General features: G+C 50.8%; 1 protein-coding gene and 1 long non-coding RNA gene across 4 annotated transcripts in view; one reads left to right on the forward strand and one right to left on the reverse strand.

Moving 5' to 3' along the window:
- The window catches only part of LOC108306630, a 10,980-nt gene extending 3,392 nt beyond the window's left edge, over positions 1-7,588 (forward strand). The window contains exons 4-5 of one of the 3 annotated variants that reach the window (XR_005200837.1): positions 5,930-6,095; positions 7,455-7,588. This is a non-coding gene — a long non-coding RNA (uncharacterized LOC108306630). Of the gene's footprint in view, positions 1-5,929; positions 7,344-7,454 lie in introns of those variants that run through there. The other 2 variants (XR_005200836.1, XR_001826211.2) reach the window with 2 other exon arrangements.
- ALOX12 (arachidonate 12-lipoxygenase, 12S type) overlaps positions 1-13,355 on the reverse strand; it is a 15,748-nt gene extending 2,393 nt beyond the window's left edge. The window contains exons 1-11 of the mRNA XM_017531723.2: positions 12,993-13,355; positions 12,231-12,432; positions 10,983-11,064; positions 10,750-10,872; positions 10,533-10,636; positions 10,121-10,281; positions 8,794-8,937; positions 7,464-7,673; positions 3,280-3,366; positions 2,882-3,051; positions 2,295-2,416 (exon numbers count right to left, since the gene is read on the reverse strand). Coding sequence (XP_017387212.1) covers positions 2,295-2,416; positions 2,882-3,051; positions 3,280-3,366; positions 7,464-7,673; positions 8,794-8,937; positions 10,121-10,281; positions 10,533-10,636; positions 10,750-10,872; positions 10,983-11,064; positions 12,231-12,432; positions 12,993-13,127 — 1,540 coding nt within the window. The 5' untranslated portion in view covers positions 13,128-13,355. The remainder of the gene's footprint in view (positions 1-2,294; positions 2,417-2,881; positions 3,052-3,279; positions 3,367-7,463; positions 7,674-8,793; positions 8,938-10,120; positions 10,282-10,532; positions 10,637-10,749; positions 10,873-10,982; positions 11,065-12,230; positions 12,433-12,992) is intronic.

Genomic DNA, 13,355 nt, shown 5'->3' on the forward strand with positions numbered 1-13,355 from the left:
AGAGAATGCTGACTCCTACTCCTGGACAGAATGACAAGTCTCTGTGTTAAATAAGGTGGGGAACAGGAGAAGTCATGGATTTCCAGTGTCACAGCTAAGAGGGGCTCCCACAGGGGTTATCTCTGGCCACTCATGTTGCAGTGGATGTGGGGGCTCAGAGACTGATTTTTTTTTTTTTTTTTTTTTGAGATGGACTCTTGCTCTGTTGCTCAGGCTGAAGTTCAGTGTCGCAATCTCAGCTCACTGCAACCTCTGCTTCTCGGGTTCAAGTGATTCCCCTGCGTCAGCCGCCCAAGTAGCGGGGATTACAGGTGCCTACCACCAAGCCTGGCTAATTTTTGTATTTTTAGTAGAGACAGGGTTTTACCATGTTGGCCAGGCTGGTCTTGAACTCCTGGCCTCAGGTGATCTCCTCACCTCGGGAGAGCTCTCCCAAAGTGCTGGGAGACACACACGATAATTTTATCAGTTAATTGGAATAAATATAATTACTCTCATTTTATAGATAAGAAAATCAAAGCCCATAGAGAATAAACTGTCCAGAAGGCTAGTTGGAAAAAGGCAGAGGCTGACCTTGAACTCAGGTTCCTGACTGCTAATCCCATGCCATTTTTAATTTTAGCACACTGCCTCTAAAACGTCTGTTGGGAAAATTAGACAAAGGTGGGCTATATGAACTGAAAGAGAACAGGGGGAGGGCAGTTAGTGGAGGTTAAAGTTAAAATGTGTCGGGAACTGAATGTCTTTGGCTCTTCTTATATTGAAATCTAATCCCCATTGTGATGGTATTTGGAGGTGGAGCCTCTGGGAGATAATTAGGGCAAGAGGGTGCAGCCCTCTTGAATGGGTTTGATACCTTTACGAGTGGAGAACAGTGCTAGTTTGCTGTCTCTCTGCTATGTGAGGATACAAGGAGAAATTGGGTGTCTGCAGCTTGGAAAAGGGCCCTCACCAGAACCTGGTTTTGGACTTCCAGCCTCCAGAACTGCGAGGAATACATTTCTGTTGTTTATAAGCAACCTAGTCTATGGTGTTTTTTTGAGATGGAGTTTCGCTCTGTCGCCCAGGCTGGAGTGCAATGGTATGATCTCGGCTCACAGCAACATCTGCCTCACAGGTTCAAGCAATTCTCCTGCCTCAGCCTCCTGAGTAGCTGGGACTACAGGTGTGCGCCACCATGCCTGGCTAATTTTTGTATTTTTAGTAGAGATGGGGTTTGACTATGTTGACCAGGCTGGTCTGGAACTCTTGACCTCATGATCCCTCTACCTTGGCCTTCAAAAGTGCTGGGATTACAGGTGTAAGCCACCGTGCCCCACCAGTGTTTATAGTAGTCCAAACTGACTAGGAGCTTAAGGGACAGTACAGAGAAGAACTAGAGAGAATTTGGTCCTGGAAGGGGTGGCACACCCAGCTTCCCCAGGGAGAGGCTCCCTCCAGGGTAGTGATGTTTGCCACATTCCCAGGATTGGCCATAAAGGCTCCCCAGTGAATGTCTATAGTTGTCCCACAGAGGCAGAGGTTGATATTCAAGGCCCGGGTCTGAAGTATGAGAGGGAGAGGCTGAAGGATGAGTGACAGCAGTCCATGCTGGTGCCTGTGTGATAAGCTTAAGAGCTCAGCAAAGGCCATTTCTTCCTCAAAGGTTCAAATGTAGGGAGTGAGGTTTGACTAAAGGTAGTGGTGATTCTAGCCAGAGGGTGGTTAGGGAGGGTTGGGTTAGCTGAAGAAATCTGAGCCCCTAGGATCAGGATGCTGAATTTGGGTTTGAGGCAAAGCACGTATAGTATTGAGCTTACATCCAGAGCTGACCTTGCACTGTAGCAGGTGTGCAGTATCCCTGGACCCTCTGGGTGTGTTGGACAGTAGCAGGTAGGAAGAGAGGGAGGGAAAGCCAGATGGGCCACTGGGGACTTTGGAGGGAAAATCTTCCCATTTACATCCTCAGGTAGGAAAACAGGGAACCATCAAGAGAGACTGTGAGCCCAGAGGGACTGTGTAGACCCCTCATGGCTGTGGCTCTGACCTGGTGGGTGCCAGGATATGGCAGCTCAGGGGCATCTGTGACGAGTGGGGTGGGACTAGGGGTTGATGGCCAGGGTCTCCGAGGAGGACAGTCCTTGGGTCTCTAGAATTGTGCTGAGTTTGAGGAGGTGGGAGTGGGATGCACATGCTTTCCTGTGTGGAAGGAGGGAGGTGTGATGAGGGGCTAGGGTCCTGTCCCAGAAGGACAGGGCTGGGAAGGGGCCCTGGCAGAGTCTCCCCAGAGCTTCTGTCTCTGGAACGGATCTTACCTCGGTCCTGGGCCTGGCACAGCCCCACCTCTGTGATCTCCCGACACCAGGCCTGCAGCTCAGGGTCCCCACTCACCATGTCATCTCTTTGGTAGAAGAGGTGGATGATCCCCTTCACATACCTGCCCGGGGGAGAAGGCGCTTGAGCCTCTGAGAGCAGAAGCCCTGGCCTCTGGCCTCTATTCTTCTTTCTGTGGCATCTGCCCAATGCTTCCATAGTATCTGGGAAGAGGGCTTGCCTTGGGACATCCCTAGCCCTCTAAACACACTAGCATCTCATGGAAGCAGATGTGGGTCCTTAGTTTAGGAATTCACAGGGTTGCTTTCATACATCCTCAGAAAATCCTGATTTTTCCAGACCCCTCCCATTCTCCCCCAACAGTTCCCCTCACCTCCTCTCTCTGCCCCATCCCAGTCTCCTCATTTTCAGAGCCACCCACCATGTCCTCACTGTTCTTCATCTCTCCCCAGGATTGAGTTCTGCGCTTCTCCTGTCTGGACCCTCTAATTTTCTCATTGCTTTTGCCCCATGCTGGCCTCAGGCCAGAGGCCCCCTTCTCCCCGTTACTCAGTTCCTCCTTACTCACCTGGCAATGATCTCCCAGAGCCGTAAAGCATCGTGGGCATAGAGAGCACTTGGGAGTCCCAGTAGGCCCCGGTCAGCCAGGTCGTCAGGAGGACAGAGTGAGCAGTAGGTCAGCTGAGCCGTTGCGCAACGGAGCAACTGCACGTGGCCCCCTCCACCTGTGCTCACTGCCTGGAACAGAAGATGACAGGTCTTAGAGGGGAAACAGGACTGGAGAACCATCATATCTTCCATAAAGCAGGGCAGATGTGGGATTTCCAGATATTAAGACATGGGTTTAAAAGGGATAGGTTCATAGGTTAAGATTGAGTCCATTCCCACTTGGTGGGTCTTGTATCCTGAAAGTATCAGCTCATGGAGAGATGGATGACACAGTCCCATGCCCTGTACCCTTCTCACCTTATCAAATATTCCTCCATCTGAGATGAGTTGGGTCCGGGCCCGGGTGTTGATTTCCATGGTGTAGCGGATGTGGGGGATCAGGAGCTGGGGAGGAGGAGATTGAAGGGCATGGCTAGTGGAGGCCGTGCTTGGGTCCTTCCTGATAGGGCCTGGCACCCAGCATGGCGCTTACTCCTCTTGCTGCTTTCCTTGACAGGCTGGTCTCTTGCTGCATTTATCATTCACTCTTATGCTCTCCAATTTCCCAGCGAGTTGGGCTCTGGATCCAGACTGACCAGAATTTTTTTTTTTTTGAGATGGAGTTTTGCTTTTTTGTTACCCGGGCTGGAGTGCAATGGCGCGATCTCGGCTCACCGCAACCTTCGCCTCCTGGGTTCAGGCAATTCTCCTGGCTCAGCCTCCTGAGTAGCTGGGATTACAGGCACACGCCACCATGCCCAGCTGAATTTTTGTATTTTTAGTAGAGACAGGGTTTCACCATGTTGACCAGGATGGTCTCGATCTCTTGACCTCGTGATCCACCCGCCTCGGCCTCCCAAAGTGCTGGGATTACAGGCGTGAGCCACCGCGCCCGGCCTCAGAATTTTAACCTACACTTTACGCCTCATTTTAATCTGCAATCTCTTCATTTGTCAACAGGGGGCAGTAATAGACTCTCTTATCTCAGGGGCAGTGGTGATGCTCACCTAAGTGATGTATGGAGAGTATTCAGTACACACGAGTCCTGGAATAGTAGCTGTCCTCTTCATTGTTTTCACCTTGAATATAGGTGCCTTATGAATCGGCCCTTTGTGATTTTCTTTGCTCCCTCCTCTGTCATTCACATTCTCTTAAACTAGCCTCTCTACTCATTAGCAAAGCTGCATCTCCATCTTTTAGTTGGTTCACAGCTGGATTTCTTTAGGGGATGGGTGGGGAGAGTACTTTTGGGTCAGAACTAGAAGAGCTCCATTCAGCTACCTGCTTTTTTCTTTTTGAGGCGGAGTCTTGCTCTGTCACCCAGGCTGGAGTACAGTGGGATGATGTCAGCTCACTGCAGCCTCCACCTCCTAGGTTCAAGCAGTTCTCTGCCACAGCCTCCTGAGTAGCTGGGTTTACAGGTGCCCGCCACCAGTCTTAGCTAATTTTTGTATTTTTGGTAGAGATGGGGTTTCACCATCTTGGCCAGGCTGGTCTTGAACTCCTGACCTCGTAATCTACCTGCCTTGGCTTCCCAAAGTGCTAGGATTACAGGTGTAAGCCACCACACTTGGCCTCAGCTTCTTGCTTAAGCAAATCTTTCTCCACCTCTACTTAGGCACTGTTGGGTCCCTCTTCTCCTGCTTTTCCTTAGCTATTAAAAAGAGGCCACCTGATCGTTAACATGCGTTTTTTTTGTTTGTTTGTTTTTTTGTTTTTTTGAGACAATGTCTTGCTTTGTCGCCAGGCCGGAGTGCAGTGGCGCAATCTCGGCTCACTGCAACCTGCGCCTCCTGGTTTCAACTGGTTCTCCTGCCTCAGCCTCCCAAGTAGCTGGGACTATAGGCACGTGCCACCACACCCAGCTCCTTTTTTTTTGTATTTTTAGTAGAGATAGGGTTTTACTGTGTTGGCCAGGATGGTCTCGATCTCTTGACCTTGTGATTTGCCCGCCTCGGCCTCCCAAAGTGCTGGGATTACAGGTGTGAGGCACCGTGCCTGGCTGTATTTCTTTTTTTTTTTTTTTAAATCTTACAATGTTTGTCTTCCTTTCCACATAGTTAATATGCAGGTTTCAAGCAGTTTTGGTGTTTGTCTGAATTGTTGATGCAGGATGCTGGCAATGACCCAAGTGATACCTTTGGTGTTAAGATATCAAAGCAGCTCACATTAATCTGAAGCTTTTCAGAAGATTCATGAAAGATGCCGAATGTCACAAGAAGCCCAAAGTCCACATGAGGAGAGATGCCTAAGGACGAACAGTGCCTAATAGTAATAATTGCAAGAACTATCTGGGTGAGGTGGCATGTGCCTGCAATCTAGGTTACTTGGGAGGCTGAGGCAGGAGGATCATTTGAGCCCAGGAATTTTAGACTAGCTTGGGCAACATAGCAAAACCCTGTCTCTACAAAAAATAAAATTAGCGAGGCATGGTGGTACACACCTGTAGTCCCAGCTACTCTGAAGGCTGAGGTTAGAGGATTGCTTCAGCCCAGGAGTTTGAAGCTGCAGTGAGTTATGATTGCACCACTGACCTCCAGCCTGGGTGACAGAGTGAGAACTTGTCTCTGAAAAAAAAATTGCAAGGCCAGGTGCGGTGGCTCATGCCTGAAATCCCAGCACTTTGGGAGGCCAAGGTGGGCAGATCACCTGAGGTCAGGAGTTCGAGACCAGCCTGACTAACATGGTGAAATCCCATCTGTACTAAAAATACAAAAATTAGCTGGGCGTAGTGGTGAGTGCCTGTACTCCCTACTACTCTGGAGGCTGAGGCAAGAGAATCTCTTGAACCTGGAGGTGGCAGTTGCAGTGAGTCAAGATCACGCCACTGCACTCCAGCCTGGACAACAGAGTGAGACTCCATCTACAAAAAAAACAACAACAAAAAAAGGCAAGAACTAATGTTTTTTGTAGCATTTAGCTTGTGTCACGCTGTTAAGTCCTTTTAACCTTTAACAACCTCATGAAGGAACATGTGAGGACATCTGGAAATTATTGAGGCCAGGATTCAGGACTGAGACCCCAGCAATCCAAAGCAAGAGGCTGCACAGGCCACTGTTAGGACATCTGCAGACTTTACCGTCATGTGCATCCACCAGCAAGTCAGCTGCCTGCCTGAGGATGGCATTACTGTGGTGAGTGCAGACAGCGGGAGGGCTGAACCAGGAAGGGGAACTGGGTGAATAGAGGCTTCAGTTGTTTAAGTGGAGCAGAGGATGGGGACACAGGAGGCAGCTTGAGATGAATTAAATCCAAGATGCCATTAATCGGGCTGGTCTCCATCTTGTCTCTGTTACCAAAGGGGTCACTCCAGAGGTGGCACAGCTATACTGGCCAGGCCTGGGGCATCTGGGTGGAGGCCCCCAACTGAAACACAATTCAGTTGTTTTTACCCAGGACTCACTTGCGTATCTTACCAATACATCAAACTCCATGTACCTAAAACAAAACACCTCATTTTTGCTGACTCTGGCTTGTTCTAACTTTACTGTTTCTGACAATTACTCTGGTTTGTAAGCCTGTATCATGTTTGTGCCCCCTCGGCCAAGTTCCTTATATGTAAAGTATCATCAAGATTTTGAGAACATTTTTTTAAAGCAAACACAGGTCTTATTTTGCCTTCTCCCTGGCAATATATACTGAACTCCCTGTTTAAAAATTACAGTATTTATTAATTTTTTTTTTTTTTAATCTAGAGACTGGGACTTGCTATATTGCCCACTCTGGTCTTGAACTTCTGGTCTTAAGCGATTATACTGCTTTGGCCACCCAAAGCACTGGGATTACAGGCGTGAGCCACCACACCCAGCTCCGAAAACCACAGTATTTTTAGGTTAGTACAGCACACCACCCCGTGGACTTACAGGTGTGGCAGAAGCTTGTACTGATGGCTTTTCTCTGTCTTGCACCCAGGCACGCTGTGGCTACTGTTTCCTCTACTATGTTTTAGGTTTTTTCCTTTTCGTTCCTGTCATTACCATGCTAGCGTACATCTCTATCCACCTTACTGTTGGGCAGGTATGAGTGGCTTGCTGGCTGCTCTTCCTTGCCTTTTGATCTGTTCTTACTTAGCTGACTCCTCAGTTCGGGTAAAACATTCTTCATGAGTACTAGACTGTTCCAGGCTGTCTCATGTGATTTCAAACTCTAGTACCAGATACTGTTCTCTGGTTGGCTCTTACGGGCTAAATACGAGATCTGTTTTTCTGGTTAAATACTAAATCTAAGGTAGGAATGCGGCCTGGGTTTTACTAATAGTGTTCAATCCCTACTGTGAGCACACTGCTAGACTGTCGGATCTCAGAATTTCAGAGGGTTCGTGTAGAATGTTAAGTGACTAAACTTAATTAAACTTAATTAAAATCAACATCTCAAGATATTGATACAGTCTTGTCTTCACTCACAAATTGCTACAAAGGGTTTTTGCTGCGTCAATATCATTTGATATTGGGCGGTTCCTCTCTCTGCGGTCTGAGGGATATGTGATGTAATAGATTAAGTACCTTGAAGATGGGGTGCAGTCCTGGGAGGCACCGCATGGTGGCGACAGCGATGACCTCAGCCACCAGATGAGTGTTCAGCAAGTGATACTGGAGCTGATGCAGTTGGAAATCTGAATTTCGGACCCAGGACTTTGCCAGGAGCCAGGCAAGTGGGGGATCTGAGGGCAGGAACAGTGTTGGGGTTGGGGAGCTGGGGTTGGGAGGCTGAATCTGGGAAAAAGAGAAACAATTGAACTCCCATTCTGTATATGACATTATAGTCAGCATTCTTGGGGAAACATGACTAAGTGAGATTGCCTTCTAGGAGGCTGTATCCTAGTAGGAGGACTGTGACCCCTCCCAGGCTGCCTCTCACTAGCTGTAGTGCCCTGATGTCAGGTGGAGTACAGGCAAGACTGGGAGAAGGGAGTCCAGAAGGAGGCCTTCACAGTGGTGTGGGAGAAATCTGTCGGTTTGGGGTTGGCGCTCAGATAGTGGTGGAATGTGAAGGAGAAGCAGGAGGTGTGAGATTATTGACTGTTCTTGTCAACTGACTGTTAAGAATAGTGAGAGAAGGCGGGGTGTGGTGGCTCACATCTATAAGCCCAGCACTTGGGGAGACCAAGGCGGGCAGATTACTTAGCCCAGAAGTTCAAGACCAGCCTGGGCAATATGGCGAAACCTCGTCTCTACAAAAAATACAAAAATTAGCTGGGCATGGTGGTGCATGCCTGTGGTCCCAGTTACTGGGGGGGGTGTGCCTGAGGTGGAAGAATTGCTTGAACAGGGAGGCACAGGTTGCAGTGACCTGAGATCACGCCACTGTACTACAGCCTGAGTGATAGAGTGAGATTCTGTCTCAAAAAAAAAAAAAAAAATTGAGAGAAAAGATATTCAAGAGATGGTGAGGGTTCAGAGTCAGAGGCCACTGAGAGATTAAATAGTGATTCTCAAAGTCTGGTACTGAACTGGTAGTATCAGCATCACTTTGGAACTTATAAAAATGCAGACTCTCAGTTCCCACCCCAGACATACTGTATCAGAGAGTCTGGTCAAGGGAACCAGAAACCTGCATTTCACCAAGCACTTCAGGTGATTCTGATGCATGCTGAAGTTTGAGGACCACTGGATATGGGATGAGAACTCCATGAGGCCATTTTGACTCTTGAACAAGTACTTCTAGTTGGGTGAGTCAGGGGAGACTAGGGTACAGGCAAATAGTGTGACATGAGGACAGGTCTCACTGAGTGGGGATGGGGTTTAGGAGCCAAGAGCCAGGCGGCTGAGTCCCTGGGAGCAGAGGTTGAGATGAACAGAGCACAGTGTTGTGGGGGAGGCCCAGCACCCTCACCTGGATGACCATGGGCAGCAGCTTCCCACTGGCCTCCATCTTCAGCATGACAAGGGGGGCAGCCAGGTACTGCTTCTCTCCTTGGATCACGTTGGTTGGAATTCCATCCAGTAGGATGAAGTCAGCTTCAAACAGGGAACCATTCTGGGGAAAGGAGGGATGTATCCATTTCTAGAATTCAAAGTCTCCCGCCACAGGGCCAGGGTAAAGGGCAAGACTTTTTTTTTTTTTTTTTTTGAGACTGAGTCTTGCTCTGTTGCCCAGGCTGGAGTGCAGTGGTGCAGTCTCGGCTTACTGCAAACTCTACCTCCCAGGTTCAAGCAGTTCTCTGCTTCAGCCTCCCGAGTAGCTGGGATTACAGGCACCCGCCACCATGTCTGGGTAATTTTTGTATTTTTAGTAGAGACGGGGTTTCACCATCTTAGCCAGGCTGGTCTTGAACTCCTGACCTGGTCATCCACCTGCCTTGGCCTTCCAAAGTGCTAGGATTACAGGCGTGAGCCACTGCACCTGGCCAGGGCAAGACATTTAGTCTAGCTTCTTGCCGTTCTCCTGCATCAGTTCCAGGTCCTGTTGGGAGAACTAGAGCACCTGATCCAGGTTCTCTCATCTTAAAATGAAGGAACAGCCTGGTGAGGGTAGATGCCTTGTGTGTGGATGTGTGGTCGCAGATCTGGGTTTGGAACCAGGCCTGCTCAACCCAGTTGGCATCACAGGCATTGTAAACTGACCCCCTGTCAAAGGCCAGGCCCCTTTCTGGTCATCCCCGAATGGTTTGTGCTCTGGTTTTGGCTGCCGTCAGCTCAGCAAATGCTCTTTCATTCCCTATTCAAATCTCATCTCCTCTGCCAAATATTTCAGAGGGCTTCTCCTAGCTACCTCTGCCACTGCACACGGCACACACATGCACACGCACACATTCTGCCCAGGCTGGTCCTCCTCAGCACAGTGCATTGCTTCCAAACCCCACTTTCATTTTCTAGAAAGCATCCCAAATTCTCCCCACCTGATGGCTCTTTCACCTTTCTCCTTGTCCATGAACACTGGATTCCAGAACACCATGGCCAGGGAATGTCACTGTTCTTGCTAACATCTCCAGCCCCTCTCTGCGTGCTGGGGATTCATTCTGTTTTCCCCTTCATGCTGGGAACTCCTCATAGTTTTTTTCCCCTACATATTTTATTTCTGTATTTTTCCAGCAGAAGACTGCACCAAGGGACAGCGTAGTACTGCAGCCTTCCTTCCTCTGAGTCAGTTTGGTTCTCTCTGTCCGTTCTCACCACACTACTAAGGAGAGAACAGTGCTAGGCAGGAGAAGGGGAGGTACCTGAAGTTCTCTCTCCAACTGAGTCTGAAGCTCTTCCATCCCCGAGGGCAGCACTAGCCTGGAGGGCAGAGAGGTCGAGCGTCTCAACAGCATGGGGTTGGCACCATTGAGGAACTGGTAGCCGAACAGCTCATCATCCTGCCAGCACTGGTGAACCTTCTCTGTGGTGGGTGGTGGAAGGAGGATATATGTACCGCAGCCTGCATATCCTTCTCCTCCAGAGTCTACCCCAGGGATTCAGGCATATGGGCCACCCTGAACCCAGCTTCTGTGTTTTCATTCTCAAGGCCTCTCTGAGTTGACCGGACATGATAAAGTCTCTTCTTGCAAGGAGTTACAGGAGACTGTGGAGAGTGACGGGTCATCCAAAGGACCCTTTAAGGGATTATGGAGGTCTAGGGGAAACACTGACCAGCCAGGGTACTCTTCTGGCCCCAGAAGATCTGATCGAAGTCTTCTAGGCAGTTCCAGGAGCTCAGGAAAGTGTAAACACGTTTGAGGACCATCTCCAGAGCTCTAGGACAGGTATTGAGGTAACTCATCAGCCGATCTCTTGGTCCCTCACCATCTCCCATCATTCATGGACCTCCCAGCCCTTATTCCACCCTGAGGTCCAGCCTTTTTCTCACCCTGCCTTCAGTGTCCATTCAAAGTCCAGCCTCTTCTCCTCATGGAATCTCATATTTGGAGGTAGATCATCCTTAGAGTCTGCAGCTATGGTTAGGGGTAACCCTTCCTTCCAGGTGGCCCAGCTAGGAGTTGGGGACAAAGCTTCAGGAAGGATGTCATGGTCAGTGATGGGGGCAGGGTCAGGGAAGGGGTGGGACAATGGGTAGGGGGAGTTTAAGGGGTGAGTGGTCACCAATAGATCTGCTGTCTGTCTTTCAGTTCCTTCTCTCGATGCTTCTGGAACACGTCCAAGGCATTGTCTCCTGGCAGGCGGGCTGGGGAGACATCAGGACAGTTAGCCACATGGCACTGTCTGGCCCTGTGGGTAGCCGTATTCCATGTTTTCAGCCTTGCATGGTTGCTTTTGTCTCTGGCTTTGCCTCATTTGATTATCCCCCAGACACATTTATCCCATCTTTGCCAACTTTGCGCTCCTGCCTTCTCTTATTTCAGCCCTTATCCTTTGCCTATAGATAAAATCTTCCTGTTTGCCACCTTCACTCATGCTTGCTCCTTCACTCATCTTCCCCAACCTGGCCTGATTTCATCAATATTTATGGTTAGAAAAAAATCACCTTAATTAAGGTGATGAAATCTTAGTCACCTATATGCCTACGCCTACTGTCTACTACAAAATGCTTTGATTAATTTCACATCTTAAACCTCACCTGCCACTCCTTCACTTGTTCTCAAAAGATTCTACGTTTGCCTTTTTTTTTTTTTTTAACCTCACCTTTCTGGATTTACCATCATAGTCTGTATCTATTGACTTCTAGCTCATTTCTGCACTTACACTCACCTGACTCAAAGTCATAGATTTGATGTTTTCATCCCTACCGCCCTCACTTGCCTCTGTATTCATCTCTGTCTCACTCATTACCCATGGTTAAACATTCAGTACTTGCCATCCTCATTCCTCCCGCCTCCTGCCTGCCAGTGGCTTCTTGTGCTTCACCAGTGTCTTCCATGTGACTCCAGCCAAACCAGCTCACCAACATCCTATCATTTGGTTCCCTTAGCTGTCTGCTCTCACAGGTCACTTGCCCCCTACTGTTCCATGTGGTCCCCTCACCTGACTTCTGAGTCACCTAGACATCTCCTTCCTACTTTGCTTTGCTTCTCTGATTTCCTGGATCACTGCAACTCCCACTTTCTGTCTTTGCCTCCTTGGAAGATGGGAACTTATTAGATCACTTATTCCCTGCCACCAGCCTCAGGAGCAGTCTCACGAGCAGCCTCACTTAGCCTGTGTGAAACTTTGGGGATTGATAACTCTTTCCTGTTTCCTGTCTAGCACCCTGGGATCCCTATACTTAGCCTGCCCTGGGCCCCTCCCTACATCCTCTAAGTCCTCTCCGACCGACCGTCCTTAGCTCTGTCCTCCCAGCCCTGCAGCAGTTCCCGGGACCTTGCGCCCCCTTTCCCGACACCGCCCGCTCACCAGTGCCCTCGGGCAGGCTCAGGATGTCCTCGCCTTGCACCCAGCAGTAGCAGGGGAAGGTCGCCTCCGCGCAGGCCCCAGGGCCCTGCACTGTGATTCGGTCACAGAACCACGCGTCGTCCACTAGCCGGTGGTGTTTGCGCAACTTCACGAACTGCAGAAGCCCCAAGTCCTCTGCAATGTCACGATCAAACTCCTCTTCCTGTGCAGGCCAGACCCAGGCCAGATTTAGTAGGAGGGACCCGACAGGCCGTTTCCAGGAGGGAGCCGCTCCCCTGTGCAGCGTTTTCCCAGGGCCTCCAAAGACGGCATTGCCTCTTTCCGCCCGGACTCAACCTGCTCCTTGGGCCTCAGGCGCCCGGAGTGAGGCTGGGGACAAGGGCCCGCAGCGCCTGGAGCTGGTGATGGAGCAGCATCGCCCAAGTGGGTTCCACTAACTGAGCTCACCCCGCGCGGGTGCTTGGAGGATCTTCACCTCCGAACCCCTGGCCTCATGCTTACACAGGCTCTGGGTCACTGCGAGAAGGCCCTGGAGGCTGCCGGGACCAGGGGCGGGGAAGGGAGAAGGGGTTGAGCCCAGCTCGGCATTCCAGCTCCAGACCTTGTCCCTGACTTTGCCCCGCGCGTCCCAACTCCGTGGAAGTCCCGGTCCCCGAGGTCGCGCTGTCACCTTCCCCTAGCCTCCCGCCCTCCCGCCGCGAGCCCAGCCAGGCCTGGGCCCAGGGTCCCCGCTGCCCCGCTCCCCTCGCTCCCCGCGCTGACCTCGCCCCGCACTGGCCGCAGTTGCAGCTCCAGTTCTGCCTCCCCGCGCGCCCCGACCAGCCACAGCTGCACACGGTTGTGCGACCCGGAAAAGAGCCAGGCCCCGGTGGCCACGCGGATGCGGTAGCAGCCCATGGCGCCCCCCGCCACACCCCGGCAGCTTAGGCGAGGGGAGCCGGGTGCCGCTGGATTCCCTGGACCACCCAGGGCCACCAGCGCCTTGGGGCCAGTTCCGACCTTTAAAAAACAGCACTGCGGCCCCGCCTTCCTGGCAAGTTTTAGTCGCTCGCAAGTCCCCGCCCCAGACTAGCCGAAACCTGCGAGCAGAGCTGTAGAGCCGGCTGCGGGGACTGGCTGTGCCTC

This window comes from Cebus imitator, unplaced genomic scaffold (assembly GCF_001604975.1).
Source record: "Cebus imitator isolate Cc_AM_T3 unplaced genomic scaffold, Cebus_imitator-1.0 Scaffold72, whole genome shotgun sequence".
Taxonomy (NCBI): domain Eukaryota; kingdom Metazoa; phylum Chordata; class Mammalia; order Primates; family Cebidae; genus Cebus; species Cebus imitator.